Consider the following 21917-nt stretch of genomic DNA (forward strand, 5'->3'; position numbering starts at 1 on the left):
AAAGGATAGTGGCACACGTTATTACTAGGCACCCCTAATGTCTCCGTGATGTTGTAGGGATACAAATGTAGTATAACCACTCCAACTTTAACCCAGCTTTATTCAGGGTCAAAATTAGGGCAATTCTGCTACTTGGTATTGCTACAGGATCCTGCATAACAATGAGATCATAACAGCTGCTGTGTGTTATGAAACAGTAGCTCTCCCTTTCCTTTAAAGGATCTAAAATGCATGGTTGTCCACACCCTAACTAGCAAGTTCCCAGTGTGTCATCAAGGTCATTATATTACATTCACTTTGATAGCTAATGCATATAGAAGGGACATGTTGTTTTTCCTAGTGTGGTCCTTTGATGGTGTAGGAATACCTTATAAGGCTACAGACATTTAATAGACTGTAGGACCTAAAGCTGGAAGGGGCTGTGATAATTTATTCAGACTTTCTGTGTAGCAAATGACTTACAACTTTCATCTCTGCTTGAACTGCAGCAAGGGTGTCAAACATACAGCCTGGGGGCTGGATCCAGCCTGTGGTGTCATGCTATCTGGCCCAGCAGACTACCAGAAGTTGGGGGCAGGCCTGGGTCCTGTTGGACATGGCCATCAGCAGAACGGGAGTGCAGGAGGCAGGAATAAGGGCGGTGCTGACAATAGCTCTGCTTGCCCTGTGGCTGTTTGACTCCACTGCTGCTTGATGCTGCCACTGGATTGCCTGGGATGAGTTTGACATCCCTGAACTAGGGTCAGGGCAGCTAGGGTCTGGAACCAACTTCCAAGAGAAGTGGTGCAGGCTCCTACCCTGGGGGTGTTTAAGAGGAGGTTAGATGAACACCCTGCTGGGGTCGTTTGACGCCAGTACTCTTTCCTGCCATGGCAGGGGGTCGGACTAGATGATCTGCTCAGGTCCCTTCCAACCCTAGAAACTATGAAACTAGAGCACATGCTATAGAAAAACACACAATCATAATTTCAAAGTTGCCAGCCATGGAGAACCCATAACTAACCTCATTAGTTGTTCCAATGATCTATTACCCTCACTGTTAACAATGTGTACCTGAGTTCAACTGACAGTCACTGGATCTTGTTACAACTTCATACCAGGTCAAAGATCCCTCTATCATCATCTTTCTGCTCCCCAATAGGTATTTACAGATTGGGATCAAGGACCCCTTCACTTTCTCCTTGTTAAACTAACCAGACTGTGCTTCTCCAGTCTCTCATTATAAGATATGTCTTCCAGTCCTTTAATCATCGTTGTGGCTCCTCTCTGAACTTAGAAGCAAAAAGACAGTAACTAATGCTCCTCTATCATTCCTGAGAGAGTCTGATGACAGGAATTCAAAGCACCTCTGGTTTTGAACCAACATAATTTGTACTTTCCTCCTGTCAGCACTGAAAGAGTTTTTAACAAGTAATTACTGTAGGCGACATTTGCCCTTCTCTCTGCACGTTATTAATTAGCAAGTCAAGTAACCTACCAGAAGTGGAAAATGCTGACAACTTGCACATAAAAATAAGTTTGTGTATATTATTTTCACATTAGGCAATCAAAAAATTATACTAAATAGGTTCCTGACATTAGGAAGATTATGAAGAAAAATCCAGAAATCTGAAGAAACAGAAAACAGCCAAAAATAAGTTTAAAAGAAAAGAAAACAAAAACAAGCGAAAACTAAGGTTTGATTTTACCCAGTAAGTATTGACTGGTTCCAGTTGCACCTTCCTTGCTGATGCCATACCTCACCCTGGCAGTGAGTCATTGTTTTTGGTGTAAGTAGGGATTTGTTTTCAGTATCAGCAGAACAGGACCACTGTTTTGCTTCCATAGACGGCTCTCAGATGGCCAGGTTCTACCATCTCTACTCCTGCCGAGGAGAACCTTCCTTTGGGAGCCTTACTGAAATCCATGAATAGTAACACAGAGGGTAGGGCTAGGATTAAGAGTGACCTAGACAAATTGGAGGGTTGGACCAAAAGAAATCTCATGAGGTTCAACAAGAAGTGCAAAGTCCTGCACTTAGGATGGAACAATCCAATGCACTGGTACAGGCTGGGGGCTGAGTGGCTGGGCAGCAGCTCTGCAGAAAAGGACCTCGGGGTTACAGTAGACAATAAGCTGAATATGAGCAGTGTGCCTTTGTTGCAAAGAAGGCTAATGGCATAATGGGCTGCATTAGTAGGAGTGTTGCCAGCAAGTCAAGGGAAGTGATATTTCCCCTCTATTCAGCACTGATGAGGCCACATCTGGAGTACAATGTTCAGTTTAGGGCCCCTCACTACAGAAAAGATGTGGACAAATTGGAGACAGCCCAGCAGAGAACAAGAAAAATAATGGAGGGGCTGGGGTACATGACTTATGTGAAGAAGCTGAGGGAACTGGGCCAATTTAGTTTGGAGAGGAGGAGACTGAGAAGGGATTTAATAAAAGCCTTCAACTACCTGAAGGGGGGTTCGGAAGAGGATGGAGTTGGCTAGACTGTTCTCAGTGGTGACATGACAGAACAAGGAGCAACAGTCTTTAGTTGCAGGAAGGGACGTTTAGGTTAGATATTAGTAAAAATGTTCTCACTAGGAGGGCAGTAAAACACTGGAACAGGTTACCCAGAGAGGTGGTGGAATCTCCATCCTTGAAGGTTTTTAAAACCCATCTAGGCAAAGCTTTGGCTGGGATGACCTAGTTGGGGATGGTCCTGCTTTGAGAAGGGGGTTGGATTAGATGACCTTCTGAGGTCCCTCACAACCCTAATTTTCTATGTCCCTATGATTCCATAGACCACATGAACAGTAGGACTACTGTGAAGGTAAAAGAATTTGCCCCAGTCATTGGGATGGGTGACACCAGCTCCAGGAGAAAATTTCCTGGGAAGTGTATCCTAGTTATGAACTAGGATCCTCTTGTGCTAGGAGCTGTTCAACCTGAGATTACAGTCCCTGTACCACAGCGCTTACAATTTTACTGCAAAATTTGAGACAGATGGGGAAGCATATTGAGAAAATGAAATAATACCAGTCACCATGACAGGCAATGATCCTAGCACAGCAATTACTTACTGTTTTGCAACTTTTAATTTTTAATCGGATTCTAGTGTCTTTGTGAGGAGTCCATGCGACTCAGATGCAGGTCATCAGATTCTATTCTTAAGGTTTTGCTTAGTGCCACTTTATCACACCACTTCAGCAAGTCTTTTTTTTCTGTTTTGAGTTTACTTTTGCTTTCTAGTTGTATTTCCACAACGTTTAGTCTCGCATTAGTTCTCAGTAACCAGTTCAGAAAGCCAGAAGTGACTCAGCAGGGCATTTTAAATAATTTAAATGATTGTCATTTAAAAAGAATTACAGATCGGATGTCTGAGTTTCAGCAGATCAATAACGTTTGGATCTAAAATTTTGGTTGAGTTATGACTAATTTCTCAATAATAAAGAAATAAGTGCATGACAGTTTAAAACTTCCTACTTCCAGTGGGCTTTCATCATGTACTCACCTCATACACTTTGAAGAGGAAATAAGAAAGGACATGACTTCTCTTAAGAGTGAGTGAAATACCTCATTGCTGATGTGAAGTATGAAGTAATCTATGTTTGATGTAGCAGGAGAAAAAAAAAGGGAAATCACAAGGTAGGAAACTGGCCATTGTCTGCTTTTATATGACATTCATGATCAAACCTGAACAAAAAATTGAGAGACAGACATGTCAGTGGAACCCTTGTGTCTCTGGTAGTTTCTTTCACCAAAAGAAACATCCAGTTCACATCTCTAAATGATTGGCTTGGCTTGTATTTAGAATTGAGCAATGATTTTTGAGGAAATATACATTTGTTAAAAAAGCAGTTTACGAATTTTTCAACCAACTTAAAGTGCATTGTTTTTTTTTTTGAACTGAATAAATTTAAAGAACTCCCAAATGAAAAATTTCATTAAAATTTTTGGTTAACAAAAAGTTTTGTTCTGACCTACTTATTAGGTTTCATTTGTTTTGCCTAAAAAGGAGGGAAAAAATCCATTGTTTTATGTCAACTTAAACCAATTTCTTCCCCTGATTTTTCAGGTCAGGTACTTAACCAACATATCAGGTATTCACGCAGTTCTACTTGTATTCACTGCATAAGCTTTACAATGTTGGCTGCTGATAACCTGAACCAGGCTTTAGAAAAAATAAACAAACCTTGAAATATCCCTGCCCTAAAATCTGCTGGAAAAGGTGGTTTAATGGACCAAATTCCATGTTCAAAATACCTTGTGATGTACATCTCTCCTGCAGGTAATCTGAGTTCCATAAGTCTTTTGTATCATAAGCAAAAATGTAATGTTCTTACTGCCATGCATGGACATTTAAAATCACAGGATGCTTTTTGTAAAAGGGGCATTTGTCTGGGGACAAACTCTCTTTTTTCTTACTGTTGCACACTGTGTTGTTCATTGCTTGACTGCCTTTCTGTATTTCACTGGGGGTGTTTATATAGAGGTATAAAGTGTTCTGGGATTGGGGATAGTATTGTTCTGTGAAAATATTAATCTACAGCCTAGGGTTATTTTGGACATGTCATAATTTGTTTGAACAATGGAAAATTCAGACTTTTTATGGAAGTAGTTGCTTATAATATTATTTTATTTTCATAGGCATAGATCATAATGTCCAGCCAAAGGCTGTTCCAAGTTATATCAGCCAGCGGGTCCCCTGGGGACTGTTTCAACAAGAGGGAACTGTTGAAGTGATTCTGTACTCTGACTTTACTTTCTATAGTTGCAATAAGAGTTGGTGGGTGCATATTAATGTGACACAATAAATGTTGACACACATTGTGTCAGAGTTTATTGCTCCCAAGCTCCGTGTTTATATATGCATCCAGGGCCACAGCACATTGAGCCAGGTCAGAGTAGCCCTGGCTGGCCGGGGGTCTGCGGGGTCAGCCTGCCAGCTCGAGGCTGCTCCAACCCAGCTCAGTGTGCTGCGGAGGGCTGGCTGGGACACAAAGGTGCTCCAGTGCAGGGCTAGCTGACAGGCAGCCCCTGCACTGAAGTACCCTCATCTTTCAGCCAGCTGTGTCAGTACTTACACATGCAAAAAAACTCCACAGCAGGATAGTACTTGTATTTGCAAGTAGTAACCTGCTGTGGAGTTTATTTGTTTCCTGTAGCCTAATAGGCCATACGTGTAGACCCTGAGATGTTTACTGTGGAGCTAATCAGGCAACTTCACAGTAAACTTCTCGCACACTAAGAGGTAAAGCAGTCTGGCATAGACGTGCTCATCAAATAACTAAATGCAATGCAAATAGTGGGCTTCCTGAATGGATCTCTAGAGGCACGGACAGATGTAATGCAAGTGTCTTGTAAGTGATAAAAATGAAGAGAGACAATACATGGCTCTACAGCATTATAAATTGGCCTGAACCATATAGAAAAAAATGACCCTGACTGAGACAGAAACATCTCTGAAGCACTTCCTTATGAAGATGTAGATTACTCTTTTTTCCCCTGTAAGTGTGAAATATTTCTTAATTTCAGAATCATGCCTGTCCGTTGCTGTATTATTCTCATTTTCATTTTAGAGGGTGATGCCCCAGGTCATCACTTTCAGTACAGTTATCAAAGGTAAATTGCCTCACTGAACATTAAAATTATGATGCTGGCATCTTCATTACTGCTGCAAGATTGTTCGGTACTTACTGAATCAACTAAAAATCAACTTTTCTCCAGTGGCTATGGGATCTATTTCTACTGATGCCTCTAGAAAATATAAATTAGCAACTGCACACAGGAATGGAAGCTAATAGTTATTTTTAAGGTCTAATGATGATTAGTTTAATTAGCTAAGAAACTGAAAGGAATAAGCTTATTTCATCAAGATAGAAGCCATGTATAATCTTGGGCAGTAAGTACAGCATTTGCATGCAACCCATGATAGCAAAGAGATCGTGATGGGTGAGTAATAATAGGTATATAGGATTAACAAGAGAAGAGAGGCTGAAGGAGAACAGAAGGTTAGGGTGCAAGACAAGAGGAGAGAAGAAAAATGGAATACGAGACTAATCAGGTGGGGCAAAGAACAAGGAGACAGTGAAGAAAAGCTAACATCTGTGGATAATGAAGGAGAAAAGGGAAAGGACTGTTAACAAGATTTAGCAATTTAAGTATACCTACTCTTCACCTCTTTGACAACAATAAACTATACCATGCAGTTAACTGCATGTAAACCTTGCAAGCTAAAGTACTTTCTGCTCATTGTAGATATTAAACAACCACCAGTACTTTGCTGTAAGAGTAGCACTTTACCACACTGTCCTTAGCCAAACTTCCCCCCACCATGCTACATGTTGGGGGATAGATACCCTCCATCCATAAAGGGGTTACATTTCAGTGGTTAAGTCTTTAAAAAACTGTGGCTACCCTCAGAGAAAAGGTTTAGACGTGTGTTGCCTCTCAGAAGAAACACCATGTGGACACAGTATTTCTACATAAAACTGAATCTCCTACAACAAATAACCAGGATTTTTTTGACTCCTTACAATGCCCAAACTGTAAAAATTATTTAGTGGCCTCCATGGGGGTGAGGGGAGGAAGAGGAGGTCATAGATGGAGAGAAAAGGACTGCTGCAGAGCTCTACTAATCCAGAGAGTATTCTCTTTTCAGAGTCACCCAATAAACCAGCTAAGTTGATGCACCTTGTTCCCTAGCCTGTGCTCAGTCAGGTGTAGAAAGAGAAGCTACTGGGAGTGGTTTGCATCCCTAGGCTTCCTTGACATATGTCCAGGGAGTATCTGCGAATAAATTGCATCTTTCAGTCTAAAATGTGACACTAATGATGTAAGAGAGAATTAGGGCTAATCCTATCAACCAAAGAAGTCTTTGCTATTAGCTTCAAAAAACCCAAGATTCTACCTCTAGAAAATAATGGAGTGAATCATTGTCCCATCAATTGTAAACAAAAAGGAGTAGGATCCCATTCTACAGTCAGACCATGTTTCAGAGGAGACAGTCTTCTGAATAGATTCTATTGTTTTTTGAATGAGGAATCCCTTTGCTATCGACTATCCTTTGGCTTCCTAGCATAAAGAGTAACTAAGTCAAAACAGTAGTAAATGGCTTGCTTATGATAGATCTAAAGAAGTTCAACAGCAGCAAAATACCCATAAGCCATTGCTTTTGTAACAATATATTAAGATCTGTTCATTTTCTCTTGTTTTTGACATGTATTCTAACTCAGTCTCCAGTATTACAACCCAAGGCATCAGTCAAAGGCAAACTGACTACATTCAGTTCAGCATGAAAAATGTAGTGTAGCTGCTCAGTAAATTATTCATGGTAGCTATTTATATTATGTAATTCCTATACTTACCTGCCTAAATGTATACTGACTAATTTGTTAGTCCTCCAGTTTATTCTCACAAATTATTTGCATAACGAAGAATGAGAAAATTGCTTTCTTTCTGTTTCTTCTTTTTTCTGGTCACCATGGTAAAGCTGAAAGATGTATATAAAAGGGCAAGTGGTCAAAACAGGAACCTATCCAAACCCCACCTTTATGTGGTGGCCACTGTCCTGAGAGAGACTAGAGCTCAGACTTAGGGTCTCCATTGCTTAAAAGTCTTATTCTAGTCTAGAACTTGAGCTGAAAAGCTGTACTCTAACCAAGCCTAGTGACAAACTGCATACTCTGTGGCCTGAGCACAGACAAGGGCCTGAAATACACACTGGATGGCAGATTACATGTACGTATATATTACAATACCCCCAAGTGTGTTACTCTAGCCATAACTGGTTAATGTTGTAGGAATTTTAACTGGACGTAGCTGCTAGTGGGGCATTTTCCATTAAGGCTCTGTAACTAATTCCAGTACATTTTCAACATTGGTCCCCATCACATAGAGGGTAGTGGGTCACATAGGTAGCCCTATTACAGAAGGGGCTATGGAGAAGTCACAGCTATTTCTCCTGCTTTCACCTTACTTGGGGGCGAGGGTGGTAATTCTTTGGAGTCATTATTGATTCTAAAATGAACATGGGCTGCCAATGTGAGGATGCAGTCAACAAGGCTAACTGCACCTTGTCATGCATCCACAGATGCATCTTGAGCAGGTCCAAGGAGGTGATCCTCCCTCTCTAGGCAACACTGGTCAGACCGCAGCTGGAGTACTGCATCCAGTTCTGGGTACCACACATCAGGAGGGATATGGACAGCATTGAGAGGGTCCAGAGGAGGGCCACCAGCATGGTCAGGGGGCAGCAGGGAAGCTAAGGGACCTGAACCTGTTCAGCCTCCACAAGAGAAGGCTGAGAGGGGATCTAGTGGCCACCTATAAACCTACTACGGGGGACCAGAGGGGAATGGGTGAGGCCCTGTTCCCTTAAGCACCTCCCAGAGTAACAAGGAATAACGGCCATAAGTTGCCTGAGAGCAGGTTCAGGCTAGACGTCCGAAGGCGCTACTTCACAGTCAGGGTGGCCAGGATCTGAAACCAGCTTCCAAGGGAAGTCGTGCTGGCTCCTACCCTGGGGGTCTTTAAAAGGAGGCTTGATAACTACCTAGCTGGGGCCATCTGAGCTTAACTTAGTAGGGGTCATATGAGTCCAGTATTCATTCCTGCCCAGGGCAGGGGGTCGGACTTGATGATCTGCTCAGGTCCCCTCTGACCCCACATCTATGAATCTATGAATCTTCACACTCACAACAGCCAGCACGTTATGTCATTCTTTGTGCCAGTTCAGTTATGTGGGAGAGCTGGTAACTGAAGCTAAAGCCCTGCCCATTCCCCATCCATCCCTGTCTACTTGTCCCAGGCTGGAGCATGAAGCAGTTGGTAGCCCTCAAAGGGCATAAGTAGAATCTTTACTTCCCTGTGTAATCACATAGCCCAAGTCACAACATAGCCCCATGCATGGATCTGAGAAAAAAATATAAATTGAGTTCTGTGCAGACATTAAAAACCCCTTAACTTTCTTCACTAAAATACAGCATCTGCCCTTGCACTTGAGATATGCTGCATATGAGTCCTCTTCCCGTTTAAGTGGTTCTGTGCGTGCATGCATGTGTGTTCTATATATAGTCTATGAAGCACTTAGTTCTGAGATAAAAATGTAAAGCGGCAGTAGTACAAGCAGAAATAATTTATGATCTTCAGCCACCTTGGCTAAGAAGCCAAAAGCGAGCTGTCTGCATATATAAAGCTTTACACTTCTTTAAAACAGGACCCTAAATAAAGATGTGCAGTTGTGACAGTCCTTGGAGGACTCTGGTTCCAGAAATCAATGTAAAGATACACACTGCCTAAGAAGTAAAATATCTGGGATAGAGTAATTTTCTCTGTAAATATGACTTCTGTGTTACATCTTCCTCTTCCTTTTCCGCCCACAGAAGATATGATAGTAACCAAAGCCTACTTAATGTGAGCAGCCAGAGAAGATCGGTTGTTAGTTTAACCTAGACAGGTAGTGATTATAGTTAATGAAAGTTCAAGCTGTGTTTCTGTGTTGCAGATGATGAACAACAGGACAGCTCCCTCAGGAGCTCAGCTCTGAGATGCACTGGCTTTCAAGAATGCTCCTTACCTGGCAGGAAAGAACTGCTACTAATACTGTAACCTGCAACAGTATGCATAAGTTATATGTATATAACTTACATATAATCTAGATATGCAGAAATCACTCTTCTCTACCCTTTCCTGGCTCTTTTGAATAGCTAGCAGTGACAGTTCAACACAGTTCTTCCTGTTCCTTCAGCATCTGAAATGGTATGTGTGTAGTCTGAGCAAGGGTATAAGAGTCCCCGCTCTTGGCTCAAGGACTAACAGAGTCAATGGATGCTCTCTCTCACACACCCCCAACCCCTTCCATTGGCCCAATTCAGCCACCTTCCCTCCAATTGTATACCACAGGACTCTTACGCTTCTTAACATAAGATTGCAGGCCGTAAGGCAAGAGTGTATGAGGACTGAAGTTCATTTGGCAGGCTGCACAACTCTTTGAGGTCAGACTCTCTATTAATAATCTTCCTTCTTTTCAAAGCTATAGTTCCTCAGTCTGCTGGCAATAGGGCTTGAAAGGTCTATATGAACCACTTAAACAGCAGCCAGAAGCAGCAGCATTTCAGTACAATCCAGTATTGATTTTTTGTCTCTAACCCCTTTGTTACTAAGACTACTTTCAATACTGTATGCTGTGGGAATCTTGAAGTTTAAGTGAACATATTTCAAATCTCAATAACTGTGTTCTTATTTGATACTAGAGGCGAGTTAGAGTGAATGCATCCTCTAGGCTTCTCTGGCATCATGCTTTGGAAATTCAAAGAACAAAGCAACATATGATGATGTACAATGATTTTGCTTTGTTTATTTGCAGGACCCTCGATGTTGTCTGAGATTTGAAACATGGCATCTTTAAGTCAGTATGTGCAATATATTTGGCATGGGTTCCACACAGGGGGTTAAGCAGAAAGACGGATAAAAAGCATAAGGCAGGCTTATCTGCATAATGAAATTACAGTGCGTTGTAATACGTTTTAGCCAATATTAGGCTAAAAACTCAGGGTCTTCATATGGCTAATGGCTGCAGATGATCCAGATGTCTCATTACATCTATGTGGGAGTTCTTCATCTGCGTAACTAGTGCCAACCACCATGGTGTACAGAGAAGACATAGGCGTTGGACGCATTCTTTGAATGAGCGGAAGAGGAGACTGACTTGTCTTTGAGACAGTGTACAGAGGAGTAGGGGAAAGGGTGACCTCTTTCTCTTCACGTATTCCTGTATCAGCATACCCATGCATGAGGGAGAGAGAACACGAGCAGGCTTTGCAAAGTAGGAATTAAGTGGAAAGTGGCAGGGCATGAGGGCAATCTTGACTCTATTCTCACTAGGTCACTAGAGCTGAATCAGCGCAGGAGAGAAAAAACAAACAAGTTAAACTAACTGGGTGCTTGGTAGAGAGCTGGTGTAAGGAAGGAGGGAGGGCATCAAGGGAAAAATGTGACTTACTCTAATTGACTCAGTTTCTTCTTTAGGTGGCTCCTTCAATATGGAAAATACTTGATGTCCCTTACTGAAGAAAGGCATAAAATCTTGGTCTCCTCCTCCTTACTAATTTCTGATCAATACATTCAGAGGTTGCCCTTTTTTCTTGTCATGCAAAGGATGAAAAGATGACAAACAGATATTGAATGTAATCATTTTCTTTCTACCAGTTTGCATGTCCCTTTTTCCTTTATATTATATTTTACCTTATATAAGGTAAACAGACACACTCACATTTTCAGGCTTCAGCATGTCCTTATCAGTTTCAGAAAGTCTCACTGAATGCACGGCAAGTCCTTGAAGAAAGCAGTGCCAAAATGTTAGGAAAGCTACTTGGCATTATTTATATTTTAATGCAGTTACATTGATTAGTTTGTCAGATGCTGCTTTATGCTTGATTTGAATTGAATTTAGTTTTCTTCTTTTTTTTAACTATAAAACCACCAACTCAAGCTCCCTTTTCAACAGGCAGACTACAGTGGGAGAATCATGATTAAAGGACTTTATTTACATTTCTAACCGATCAATATCTTTTAGATACTTCTAATGGGAAGAATTGATTTTTCTCTCTACAAAAAAGGATTTAATCAATTTTGCTTCTGGAAATGTTTTATTCAACAATAGCTGAATTTCCTTGTGTACAAATCAGTCAAAGTAGAGCTATTATTGGAATAAAGCAGCTTTCTGTGCTGATAAAGATACGCCTTTTATTATTGGAATAGAAGTCTATTGATTTTTTTTTGAAACATTAAAAGAGCTTACTATCATACAAACTCCTGGATGATATAAAGGAAAAATGTCATTAAAAATTCACTGCAAATTTTAGCAAGACATGATCTGGGTTGCTTTTGCTAGGAAGTGCACGTGGCTGGTAGTTGTTCTGAACTAAACTCAAAATGACTGTTATATCAAAATTGCAAATATTTGAAATGTTTTTGTATTCAGCTGTTTTGGAGGCAGCCTGTGATCCACTTATTTCTCTAGCACAACACCTGCACTCAGGAGACCTGGATTCTCTTCTTAACTCTGCACCTGGAAAGTGTATCCATTACATAGGTAGGTAAGGGAAACATTAGTTACTTCTTTTGCCAAGTCTTTGAGATCTACTGATAGAAATTAGTCTAAGAGATAAGCATTACTATTATTATTCATGCTAAATAGCACTTTACACCTTGAGCAGTACTTGAGTAAGCATGCCAGAAACCAGCTACAGATTGTTGTCTCTCATGTTGTCCAGCTGATTTCTGGAAGATCACCTGAAGATTCTCTTTTGCACATGAAAAGGTAGAAGAATCTGCGCATAAATGAGCAAAACCTCATGTGCAACTTATTGATACAGTGAGTCTGCAAAACAATTTCACTCTCTAAAGCCATGTTAAAACTCAAATCTTCACAGTGAAAATCCAATAAATATGTGCACTCTTTGATCAAATTTCCAGTACTTGGACCAAGTAAATAGAAATATGTCTGCTTCTAAAATAAATATAAACCAGATTACTTTCAAAAAAGATTTGTCTTGTCAGTTTTTATGAAAGGGATGCAAATTAAAAACATTAGCTGTTTCAATTAAACTTATAGAGGAAGAAGAAATGTCTCACTTCACAGCTGATTCCTGACCTTGATAGAAAGACACAAGTTCCATGTGATCTGACATATTACTTCAAATGTTAAAAAGTAGGGTTTGAGAAAGCAGCAGTAGCAGTAAAATCTCAGCATTTATTTTAGGGAGCTTTCTAGATTTTTAAGCTAATAGATTTTCTTACCTATAACTATTCTACTGTCTTAACTTCTTAATTGTCAAAAATGTACCCAGTGGGTTATATTTAATCTTAGTTCAATTTTCCTGCCATCTGCAAGGATGTAACAAAATGAGTTTTATACTGTCTAGAATAGTAGTACTGAAAACCCCCATAAGGGGTAGACACTGTGCAAATGAGTAACAAAGGTCATCTTTTCCCCATCTGGGAAATGAAATAGTGGCACTCCTATACTTTTACTAGAGAAAATGCTATACAACAGGGCTTTTAAGGACCAAAACTAGGTGTTCCTACCTTGCCTGATCCACGGAGCATCCTTAAAGCCTGCCTTCTAGATCAGACCCTGCACAAAATCAGGAGAAAGGAGGTAGCAGCACTGGTCTCATGGTTAGAGCACTTACCTGGGTTATGGGGAAATCTGGCACTTAACTCTGATGGGTGGAGTTTCAGTTTCACCCCCCTCCTTCCCATTTCCTATTGGCCAGCATGGTGGCTCCTAGCTTAGGTATCTGACTTCCGTAAATCCCACTGGAGGTGCCTAACACTACCTGTGTTCTCTGCATCCTCTACTAAAACTGGGCACCGGATTCCAGGCGAGGCTTCCGCTAAGAAGCACGATCTCTAGGAGTTAAGATTTTATCGCTGAGCCAGAGTCCCCTTTGCAGAGTTGACTCTTGTTTCCAACAAAGTCATTAACATAACCCCTACTGACTTGAGTGGGTGGAGTCATTCTCTAAATAGATGTGAGGTGGTAGCAGGTTACTGAAAATAATCCTTATTACTGGATATGTTGTTTAGCAGTAAGAAGATACAACTACTCAGATTACCAAGTACATCTTAGCAAAGGAATAAGACAACAGTGATAACGACAAAATTAACTTTACATTTTTTTTATTTTACACCTGTACAGAACACCATTACTATTATAATAAGGCATCAAATGCACTATTGAAAAGCTCACATTAACTGTAACATTTTGCCCTGCAGCAGTTCAAAATGCAGATTTACAAAATTAAATCAGTCATTTTCCCAGTTGGTAAACATTATTTACTACAGACAGAGTTTTAAAATAATTAAAAAGATTAAAAACTGTAAACATATTAAAACAGCAACAACCCAGAAGGGCTTTCCAGGAGAGAGCTTAAAATGATTTTCTAGGCTTCAGGTCTAGCATTAGAGGATGGCAGTGAGAAAATAAGGCTGGCTGTCCCTGGGTAAACAGGGTAGTTACCAAAACTAAGTAACAGAACCGAAGATCATTTTATGATGGTCCTCGTTTTGCAATACTCCCTAGTAGGCTTTATTCAGTTTAGTATTGCTCACCAGTTTCTAATTAAAGAAAGGAAAAAACAACCCCAAACTACCTCTGTGGACAAATGGGTAAAACTGAGCTGCAGGTTAAATTCTAATTTTGATTATTCTTAAAGTCAGCTTCTGACCTGGACAACATCTGCAGGCCTGGCAGTAGTTGGAGAGTAAGAATCCCTTTAATAGCTTATGTAGACTACCTGGATCTTAGGTCTAGCCATGCAAGAGAGAACTGGTAAATGGGAAAGATCTGGGATTAGGCCGAGTCTTTGTCCACAACTTAGCTTTCGACAGATCTTCTAGTAGAGGGTGGTTGGCATATCCTGATTTATTGTCCCAGTGCCTCCCAGTTTTACTCAGCCTCCTAGATCCAGCTGGGAAAAATTTGGTATGCATGTAAAATGCCAGATTTATAAACCCAAATAATGGAGGCTCCCATTGATCTTGGCAGGGTATGTGGGCAGTGATGGTAAACTTCTCCAGGCTGCCCCTTCTCTTCCATTAGCTCTGAGCAGGAGCTCTTGAGTCACCTCTGCATAGGAAGGGGGGATTCATTCATCATGGTGTTTAATCCTTAGACCTTGCTGAGACTTTCTGCTTGGGGTTAGAGGTTATTTTTGTGATGTGAACATTTATCCACTGTGATGTGGATGTGAACAATTGGACTGAAACTACAAACTACTGGCCACCACCAGCCATCAGTAACAGGTTTTGGTCTCTAGCATGTTGTGCTACATTAGAACCAGAGACCTAAAAGTGAAATGTTTTATTAGCCCATCATTCACTCCCTGCAACCTGGGATTGAGAAAATGTCATAATACTTTATTTCCTACCCCAGGTGTTCCCCTCTCTTGAAAGCCTCACTTTCCTTTTTCTGTAGTAAATAATATTGTAAGAGAAAGAAACCATGTAAACTACATTAATTATGTTTTTGGATTTCCCCGATTTTGCTGTGTAGACTGAGGCCATTTTATTAGCTTTTCTTCCTTAAAACATTTATGGAAACCCTGAGGATTCTTTAAAAACCATTCACTCATGATTGGTGACAGGATTTTGCAAAGAGTCAGAAAACTTTTCACATGATACAGTATGGAAAATACTTTCTTTCCCAGTGCTAACAACAAGCATTAAGGCATGCCATGGTTCTTAGGGATTTGGGAACTTTATAGCTTCAGCTACTGTATTTTTGTGGCTATAAAAACATAGTCCAATTTTACATGTAGGTCTAATTAAAAACAATAAAAACAACAGATCTGAAAAATTACTAGCCTCTGCTTCAGACCTTTTCCAGTGTGATCAAAAATTCAGAGCAATTAATTTCCAGCTAGAGGCCTCACATCAGACTAAGTGTGATGCACTGCATGTGCCCATGGAGGCTAGCAAGTTTCTGCACCCTTTCAACAAATGGTCCCAATCAGCCAGTGGAAAAAAGCCTGTTTAAGTTTTGCTGGATGGAGCTTCTCTGTAAATGTTAGCCTCTGTCCTAGGAAGCTCAGACAGAGGTTATGGAGATACAGTAGTCTTCTGCCTTACTCACCTCCTACAGTGTGGTTTTATTGGGCTTCAAACCTGGACATATAGGGCTAAGTAACCCCACTAAAACACCACCATCCCTATGTAGTGGGCATCACACCCCAACTGTTAGAGATGTAAGCAACAGAGGAATTTGGCACCGTAGGCAGAGACGAATTTTCACCCAAGAGTGGAGAGAAGGGAAATGCCAAGTTCTAGAGAGTTTTACAGCATATAAACTGCTATTACAGCTGCTGCCAGGTGTGGACTGATACAGCTGCAAAGCAGTCTCCTCACATGGCGCCACCATTCTGCCATCCTCTCTAAATTGGCATGCAGGGCTGGTGCTCTGCTCATCCATCCCTAGTTATGCTACTGCCAACCATCACTGAGAGGAAGTGTTGTCTGAGTAGTATGCTGCTGCTGGTAAGGGCCAGGAGCAGACTGTCATCTACCTGGGGGAAAGGGTGGGCAGGGGAAAAATCTTCCCTACCCATATTACAGTTCTGTTTATCATGTCTGTTCATCATTCTTCTGGATTCAGATGGGCCAAAGCACCACCCTTTACATGGATGTAGAAGCTCTTTTTGATTTTTGAAACTTACTCCTGGTAAGAACTGGATTAATGATGGCATATTCACATGGCCACAGGAATGACCCCTAAAACCAGCGTTTAGATGCTTACCCTGGTGAATCCCAGCCCTCACACACAAACACACATTTCTGGAACATGGGTGTGGCCCACTGTTCTCCTGTTACAATGGCCTTATATCTGTCCCCAAAACTACAAAACAACAATGAAGGAAATGACAGTCTGCATGCCATAACATTTTAAGTGGCATCTCTATTTCCGAGCCAACATTAAAGCACCAGAACAATACAACATTACTTACAAATAACATAATATGAACAGTAGGAAAACAGGAATGAGTTCAGATCCTTCTGGCTGGCTGTAAGATGGCTGCTGTGTCAGTCAGTGGGCCTTTAGGAAAGAGTGATATAGATTCCTTTGGATGTCTAAATCTATTAACTGGGTAAACAGTGCTTCGTAATCCTGTGTGAATGCAAGCACGCAGGATTAACTGAACAAAAAAGGCTGACCCCAGCTCAGCATTAAATACAAGTCCTTCATTTAACTCGTGATACGGAGCAGCCAGAGAGAGGGGTATAATGGACATGTAGCGGATAATAGACTCCTCAGTGTTCTTCCTCAGGACTCCCTGCTTCCCACCATAACACAGGGTGATGGTCTACGTTACTAAATCGACAGGATGTTAACCAGTGCTGAAGTCAGAATATGCTGTGAGCAGTTTCATGTTAAGGGTTAGGATCGTTTCTAGAGTGCTTCTTGCCTGCACAGCTCTGATTTGCCACTAAAGGGCTGGTGTGCATGGATGCAGCTAGGAGCCAGGACACCTGGACTCTAACCCTGCTCTGGGTGGAGAGGAGGCTGAGAGCAGTGCATCCAGGGGTGCTGGAGAACTGAAAATAGCTCACTTTCTCTCTGTGGAGCAGACTGAAGTTAGTCTAAAATGAGTTAGGTAGCACAGCCCAGAGTTAGCCCTGGTCTTAAGTGGCATAACACTGAAGTGCTCAGAGGGCCCTTAGCACAAGTTAATGAGCTTTTAATGTGTGGATGCTTGCATTTTAAGTGCCCTTAGTTTGGTCTAGGTGTAACGTGCAACTTCACCCATAAAGAGATGAGAAGGAAGGGACCTGCAGTCTATTTATATTAACTGAAAAACACACTGCAATATTACAGAATTAAAAGAAAGAGCTAAGGTGGCAAGCTGCTTCCCAAACATACCTAATCAGAGCACAGTTCAAGTATAAAGAATATCTTCTTATTCAGTTATTTTGAGTCCCAAACTGTTGAGTGTTCACCTCCTGGGCTTTAAAGTAGATGCTTACTTTCAACACCCTCTGCTAAGACAGCTTAGCTGTAGCTGTGGGCTACTCCGTGTTAGAGAATAGCAGTAGTCATGATTTGGACTATTCATGCAAGACTGAAGTGGAAATACTGACAGCCTGTACACCCTAGCTCTGAGGTAGCAAAGTCAAAACAACTTTAGGTTTCAGCCTCAGATGAGAGGCTGATTCCTCTGAGATGCATTCAAAATGCAAATAGATTTAAGAAGTCAGAATGGCACTTATTTGAGGGGGTTTATTTTAAACATTAACTCACCATTTTTAAACCAGTGGACCAGTGGATCTTGTCAGTGGATCAGAATGTGCCCAACTGGAGTAAATTAAAAATTATATTGTTATATAACAAGGGTGACCAAAATCTCGACGTGGCCAAGGACTCTTGGACACACTCCCAGATCTCACACCATACAGCACCCCAGCACAAATAATGGTTTGCTGTTAGATTAAGTTTCTTCATAAGCCACAATGAAACTTTCCAGGAGCCTCATGTGGCTTGCAAGCTTCAGTCTAGTCACCTCTACCATGTATGCTGTTTGTTTCTTTGTTATTTCCCCTAAACGAAAGATATAAAACACAACTACTATAGCCTTCCCCAGAAGATGGCTGACAATAGTTTCCTTTAGAGTTTAATTTTTTGACTACTGTGCTACCCATGTCACTAATAATATCACCTATCTCTGACTTGCTACAATGTATGAACTCATTATCTGTCATTCAGTGGCTGGATACCTAACATTTCTCCCTGTGACACTGACTTTTTAAAGCAGCTGATAAAGAAATAGGCTGCTAACTGAAGTAGCACAGAAAGCAATTTTCTGACCCATGCAAAATACAACACCTTGCTTTTTTCACTTCTTGGGAAACTGGAAGGGTTTGTAGCCATAGTATATTAAAAGCTACATCTGAAGAGGACAGATCATACGGACAACGTCAGAACAAGCAGAGTCCTGCTCCCTGCCACAAACCTCTTCCAAGGAGTACTTTGTGAGAAAATTGTTCTATCTCCATCTCCATCCTAGTGAAGTCTTCAGCATTTTTGAGACTCCCAAAAAGAGGTCAATACATGTCAAGTTATGGCAGTGTAGTTGTCCTATCAGGACAGGTGTCCAGCATCTATCCACTAAACTAACTTCACAGGAGTTAGCAGCCACAGAAGTTAACATTTTTCCCAACACTATGGATTGTAGTTGCAGTTGAACCAATGACCTACAGAAGAAAGGCCCTTTATCAAAGCCTTGAGCCATTTAATCCAGTGCCCATTACCTTCTATTCTATATTTTAATAATCATCACTAATTATGCTATTAGTTGGGCAGAAGAGATATTTGTGGTAAATGAATGCATGATGCACTCATACCAGTCAACAGCAAGAAAAGAGGGCAGCTTAAAAATGAAAGTATATAAAAAAAAAAAGACTGTCATCCTTAATTAAATGTCAGTCTTGCAACTTGGTAGATGTGCTAAGGGATATGACCAATATTCAAGTAGACTGTTAATAATCCTTATGCAGGCTGATACAATAACAGCTTCTAGGGAGGCAGGATGTTAGTGCTCTGTATTAGGGTGATCCCAGGAAAGACACTGAGGCATATATTTTATAGCAGGATAAAGGAGCATTTAAGGAACCTGGCAATCAGAAATCTGTATTCACTGCTTTCACCAGAAAGTGTATTTTATATTGATTATATTATCCCTTGCATTTTTCCTAAGAACAAGTATCCATATAATGGAAAAAATCAATTATAAACTTTAAAGGAAAACCTTTCCTGTCAGGCAAAAACTGCATCACTAGCTATCTTTAGCTGTCCTTGCTTTCCGAATAAAACTTCCTTTTCTGTACAAGTGCTGTCTGAGAAATCATGACCACACTAATTATCTACAGCCAGTGCATCCTCTTCCACTAATGATAACTCCAGCGTGTTATCATTGGGGCCCGATTTCATTCTGAAATTGAAAGACCCATACAGCCTTGCAGACTCCTTGGAGGATGCGAATCTATTCCTCCTGTACAGCTCCCCTTTCCACATAGACATCATTAATAAACTGGACAGCACCACGCCCCCCAGAGTTAAGAGACACAGACCTGCGATCACACACCTATCCAAGTGAGCTCCGATTCTAGCGCTCTCGTTCTCCAGTCTCTCCATCTCCCTGGCAGCTACAGTGTTAGGATCGACAGTCACATCTCTGGGTACCAAATAGGAAATAATCACTAGCAAAATTCCACTAACCAGGAACAAGATGGCACTAACGAACCCATAATCTATAGATTTCCCTGAGGCAGCTTCTGAAGCAGCGTCATCCTCTTCCTCAGAAATCAGAGAGGGAGAATCATGAACCCACTCCAGTGGGATCTCTCTGCAAGAACTGTCCTGGGCAGGGGGGTCCTGGCCCTGGCAGCAGCTGCTCACAACAGAAGGGGTGCTTTTTGGATGCTCCAGGTTGACATTTTCATCCACGTAAGTAAATGAGGTCTCTAGTTCCTGAGCGCAGCAGCAGGCTCTCTTCTTGTCTGCCTCCTCGTCGCCATCCAGGGGAGGTGGCTGGCAGCAGGGCTGGGTGCTGCCCAATGCTTGGGGACATGGCCCAGAGGCGGAGGAGGCAGGAGTGGTGCACAGAGGTGCCTGGCTGGGACCTGCTAGGGCTGCCCTCTGTGTGGACTTGCAGTGCCTCTCGCAGCAAAGAGCTGCCACTGCCGTGGCCGTTCTCGCGCTCCCGTCGCCCCTACCGTGCGGCGCGGAGGCAGAGGCACGCACGCTCCAGTCCACGTTGTTGCACAGATCGGATCGCCTGGCCTCCTTGGCGAGGTACAGCAGCTCCATGCAAGCCATCGGAGGCTTCTCCCACCAGCCAGCTGCGCGTCAGGGTGCCCTGCCAATAACAACCAAGCCAGATCATGGCACGGGAGATGCTGATCACTGCACTCCTCGCTCTAACCCCCCTCTGGCCCGGCGGTGGGAGCCCACCCCGAAACCCTTAAACGCCTTCCCTGTGTCATGCACTGCTTTTCAGGCTGCAACAACAGGGCGAGGGGGGACCCCCAGCCTCAGGATGATGCATCAGAAAGGCGGAGGGCAGGTCACACAACTACTGCAGGGAAGCACACAGCTGCACACGAACTACCCGGTCTCCGCTGGGCGATGGCTCGCGTCCAGCCTCGGCAGCTCCGGCGGGCGCAGTCCGCACGAGCGGCGCCCCAGCAAACCCCGCGCGGGCCGGGCAGCTCCGCACCCGGGACGCCGCCGACCTCGGGGCCAGGCGCCCGGCCGCAGCGGGACGTGCGCGGCCTCCCGGCGGCCCCTCGCAGCCCGCGCCCGCACCCACCTCTCGGGCCGCCGCATCCGCCGCCGCCCCGCGGAGCCGGCGGCCGCCCCGAGCCCGCACGCTCCGCCGGGGCCGGCGCTGGAGGAGGCGGCGTGGGCTGGGCGGGGAGGGGCGCCCGGCCCGGGCAGGCATCCTGGGAGATGTAGTCTGCGGCACGTCCTCGCCGCGCAGCGCCCGAGTGCGCTGGCCGGGCTGCCCGAGGCCCCCTCTCCTCGTGCTCAGCCCGGCGGGGCCACGAGTCACCCCCGGCCTCAAGCCCCTTCCCACGGCGTTGGGACCAGCGCGGTTGGCAAAAGGATGGCACCTTCGCCAGTCCGACGTGATGTCTCTGGGTCCCGCTTGAGCGCGGGGCTTCTCCAGAGCCGAGAACCAGCACTGCAGGAGCCCCTTGGTCAGGGGAAACGCCAGCTGCCGCCAAGCGCCTGGCAGGCCCCTGGTGTCTCACGAGCCAAAACAGCCTGCCTTTAAACCTGAATCTGAACAGGGCAGACTTAAAGACCCGGAGGCCGACGCTAACTGGCATTCTTAAAAATCTTCCTCCCCAGTGAAGCTTTGGCCGCCGGGTCTTTATGTCTGTCCTGTTCAGATTCAGGTTTAAAGGCCGGTGCGAATACTATCCCTGGGCAAGGGGAGGAAGAGGTTTGTTGTAGGAGGCCCAGGGAGAACATAGTCCAAGGGGAGAAGGCAGCAGCGTTTGAAAGGACTAGAACGTGGGGCATCGGTGCCACAAACCGGTTTGAAAGTGGCTGAAACTGCTTTGAGATAAACCTGGTTTATCTCAAAGATGCCATCCTTCCACGCATGGAAAGCTATCCTCGCTGTTCCCAAACTCGTGGGAAGGGACTTGAGGGCAGGGAGTGGCTCGTGGCTTTGCAGGCTTGGCCCTGCTGCTTCCCTGAGCTCAGCACAAGGAGAGCAGGGCCTTAGCGGACCCCCTGCAGGGGGGCTGAGAGGCTGGATGGTGAGGGCCTGCCACAGACCACGTCTCCCGGGATGCCTGCCCAGGCCTGGTGTCTCTCTCAGCCCACGCCTCCTCCACAAGTATCAGACTTAACTGATTTGGCTCAAACCAGTTTATGC

The 21917-nt window shown here is 43.3% G+C and overlaps 1 protein-coding gene across 2 annotated transcripts; it reads right to left on the bottom strand.

Annotated features, from left to right (window-relative positions):
* Positions 1-13645: 13645 nt before the first annotated feature.
* TMEM74 (transmembrane protein 74) lies at positions 13646-21224 on the bottom strand. 2 transcript variants are annotated; one of them, XM_090040510.1, is made up of 2 exons: positions 20838-21224; positions 13646-20384 (listed from the first exon to the last, which is right to left on the bottom strand). In XM_090040510.1, exon 2 carries the CDS (start codon positions 20342-20344, stop codon positions 19382-19384), a length of 963 nt encoding a protein of 320 aa, XP_089896636.1. In that variant the 5' UTR covers positions 20345-20384; positions 20838-21224; the 3' UTR covers positions 13646-19381. The 2 variants fall into 2 exon arrangements, with proteins under 2 accessions (XP_089896636.1, XP_089896637.1); XM_090040511.1 differs by lacking the exon at positions 20838-21224 and adding an exon at positions 20637-20822.
* Between the last annotated feature and the right edge of the window lie 693 nt (positions 21225-21917).

This window comes from Crocodylus siamensis, chromosome 3, assembly GCF_052110815.1.
Source record: "Crocodylus siamensis isolate JL-2025a chromosome 3, ASM5211081v1, whole genome shotgun sequence".
NCBI lineage: Eukaryota > Metazoa > Chordata > Crocodylia > Crocodylidae > Crocodylus > Crocodylus siamensis.

Bases quoted from the DNA above. Each gene is read 5' to 3' on its own strand.
- TMEM74 (XM_090040510.1), bottom strand. From the start codon at position 20,344: ATGGCTTGCATGGAGCTGCTGTACCTCGCCAAGGAGGCCAGGCGATCC.